This window comes from Podospora anserina, chromosome 2, assembly GCF_000226545.1.
Source record: "Podospora anserina S mat+ genomic DNA chromosome 2, supercontig 2".
Lineage (NCBI taxonomy): Eukaryota > Fungi > Ascomycota > Sordariomycetes > Sordariales > Podosporaceae > Podospora > Podospora anserina.
The window spans coordinates 2320562-2323398 of NW_001914858.1; the positions used below are offsets into that span (position 1 = coordinate 2320562).

Here is a 2837-nt window from a genome sequence, read left to right on the forward strand (position 1 = left end):
CTCTCGAAAATAATCCGCGCCCCATCTTCATCCTCCTCCTCATCCTCATCCCCTTCCCCCTTGGGGTCAGGGTTAAGGTTAGAACAGTCGGAAATAGCCTCAAACAACCTCTCCGTCTCCGTCTTTGGCCTCCTCCCCCCAACCGTCACTTCTTCCTCCCGTTTCTGGGAAGCGGGAATAAGCGTCAGCTCGACCGCATCCCACTCATCATCCCCCGACCCGCCCTCTGCGAGCTCAAGCTGGAGGTAGACGCTGCTGAACTCGCCTATTTTCTGCACAGCGTGGATGCTGATTTGGTGGTAGGGGATTGTCAGTCCGGCCTCTGCCTGTGGGGAGAAGAGGACGAGGTTTTGGGATGTGACGAAGACGTCGAGCGCTTGTTCGTAGGTTGTTGGGAGGGATTCGGGGGAGAGGGCGAGGGATTCGGGGGGGGTTGGTCGGGTGGTGAGGTCGAGGGGGAAGAAGGGGAGTTTGCCGAGTTGGGTGGGGGAGGTGAGCCAGGCTTTGGTGGAGGGGGAGTGGTGGTGGAGGATGGGTTTGGTTGGCGAGAAGAAGGAGGTTGGGGTGTGGGATTGGTGGTCTGGGAGGGGGGTGTAGTCGGATAGGGAGGGGGGGGAGCGGATGGTGGTGAGGGACATTTTGGCGGTTGTCGTCGTGGTATTGGTGAGGGTGGTATTGGTGAGGGTGGTATTGGTGAGGGTGGTTTTGGTGTTGTTTGGTTTGCGCTGGTCAAAGTCGCGAATGTTGACTTTGGGGAACGCCCGCTGGCAAGGTGGGGAGCTAGCTGGTTTAAGCTGCTGGAGCTGTCAAATTTTGGTGGGGTCAAGCTTGCGTTATCGATAACCTTATCGAGACGTCCCTCTTTCGTCATGCGGCTTGTGTGGCCAGGAGGGTTCTCGCGTGGCCAACAGAAACTTTGGAGCAAACGCGTGGCACTTCATACAAGAATCGTGTCAATTGATCACCTCGAGTTTTTTTAAACAGCAAACAGAAATTGCCATCAAATGATCAAATAAACGCGGCGAATCATCACCATGCACGACAACCGTATGTCGTCCTCCGTCCTCAACTCTACGGAAACGCGCTGACTAACACCATCATCCAAGGCTCCCACCCCTTCCTCCAACAAGTCCCCCTCACCGTCTCCCCCTTTGTCAACCTCCCTACGGCAACCACACTCCCATACACATACAAGCCCATGCCTTCCGCCCTCCCCCCATCAGCCTCGGGCATCACATCAGACTCGGCCGCTGGGGGCCCAGAACCGAAATATGTCGTCTCACCGTCTGGGCACGCGGCCCATCCAAACGATATTATCGCCTCTTGTCGAGCACTGCGAGATCACATTGCCAAACTCACGGCTGATGCCGAGGCGGAGATCAAAGCGATAGATGAGAGGATAAAGGCTGCTGAGCTGGCTGAGAAGAGGAGGCTAGCACCTGGTTGGCTGGATAGTGATGTAAGGGTTCTTCAGCCGGAGAGAAAGAGTGTTGCGCCTGATGGGTCTGGTATAGAGGGCTTTTGGCAGTTGAGTCTTGGGGAAGGTGGTCATGGGGAGGGAAATACTAGTCAACAGCAGCAAGGGCATGGGCCGGGAGGGGCGAGTGAGATGGCGGTGCCGGATGAGGGGGAGGAGCTGGATAGGGCTTTTGGGAAGCTTGGGATGGGGGGCCCGAAGTGATGTTGGCTAGTTATGATACATGATATTGCTTGGATACGCAGCGTGATGATGCGAGGGAGGGTTCAAGGCTCTACCCTAACCCTGGCAGCGGTGGTGGAGCTACCCCAGAAAGTCCACAGCTTGGCATTGCCGCCTCCCTGTTGGACAGATCAGATACCCAAAAGTTGCTTCAAAATATTCTCAGCATCAATTTTCTCTAAATCTGCGCATCCACCCTCCTGTCCGTCATATCAAGAATTGATCAGCCCAAATTTCTGACGTCTGATATACCCAATCCGGTTAGCGCCATCAATTTAAGTTCTGCTCCACTTCTCCAAAACCCGCCGCAGTCAAGTCGCAAAGTCGCGTCTCCCAAAGCTTGCCAGATTCTCGACCTTTTGCGACAACACCACCACCACCATCACAACCACCAACAAAACAACCAAAAATGGGCCTCCCGCCCCGACGCGCCCCTTCCCCCTCCGAGTCCGGCTCCGAATCCGGCTCCGGGTCAGAATCCTCCAGCAGCAGCGAAGACTCGGCCCCACGCAGACCCCTAATGGCCCGCCCAAAATTCATCCCCAAATCCCAACGCAACAAGACGCCCGCCCAGCTCGCCCGAGAGCAAGAATCGGCTCTGGCCGCCGCCGAGGAAGCCGCGCGCAAAGCCGCCGCTGACGCGTTGGTAGAAGAACAAATCGCCAAGGACCTCCTGGCTCGGAAATCAGGAAAAAAAGCCTGGGACGACGACGACGATGAAGAGAATAAACTCGAGGTGGACGACACTGACGATCTTGATCCCGAGGCGGAATATGCTGCTTGGAAGCTGAGGGAGTTGAAAAGACTGAAACGGGAGAGGGAGGCGATTGAGGCAAAGGAGAGGGAGCTGGCTGAGGTGGAGAGGAGGAGGGGGTTGACTGAAGAGGAGAGGAAAAAGGAGGATGAGGAGCACTTGCGGAAACAGAAAGAGGAAAGGGAGGGGAAGGGGAAGGTGGGGTTTATGCAAAAGTATTTCCATAAGGGGGCGTTTTATAACGATCAGGGGGCTGAGGCGGGGTTGGTGGGGAGGGATGTGATGGGGGCGAGGTTTGCGGATGAGGTTAGGAATCGGGAGTTGTTGCCTAAGGCTTTGCAGATGAGGGATACTGACTAAGGTCGGGAAGAAGGGGGCGACTTT

The 2837-nt window shown here is 56.0% G+C and overlaps 3 protein-coding genes across 3 annotated transcripts; 2 read left to right on the forward strand and 1 right to left on the reverse strand.

Moving 5' to 3' along the window:
• Positions 1 to 785, reverse strand: PODANS_2_6390 (uncharacterized protein; the record flags this gene model as incomplete). The annotated part of the gene is made up of 1 exon (XM_001911377.2): positions 1 to 785. A coding segment is annotated over one exon (785 nt), but the record flags the coding sequence as incomplete, so codon positions are not given.
• A 249-nt stretch (positions 786 to 1034) lies between these two features.
• PODANS_2_6400 (uncharacterized protein) lies at positions 1035 to 1681 on the forward strand (the record flags this gene model as incomplete). Its single annotated transcript, XM_001911378.1, has 2 exons — positions 1035 to 1047; positions 1107 to 1681. 2 exons carry the CDS (start codon positions 1035 to 1037, stop codon positions 1679 to 1681), a joined length of 588 nt encoding a protein of 195 aa, XP_001911413.1.
• Positions 1682 to 2108: 427 nt separating this feature from the next.
• Positions 2109 to 2813, forward strand: PODANS_2_6410 (uncharacterized protein; the record flags this gene model as incomplete). The annotated part of the gene is made up of 1 exon (XM_001911379.1): positions 2109 to 2813. One exon carries the CDS (start codon positions 2109 to 2111, stop codon positions 2811 to 2813), a length of 705 nt encoding a protein of 234 aa, XP_001911414.1.
• Positions 2814 to 2837: the final 24 nt, after the last annotated feature.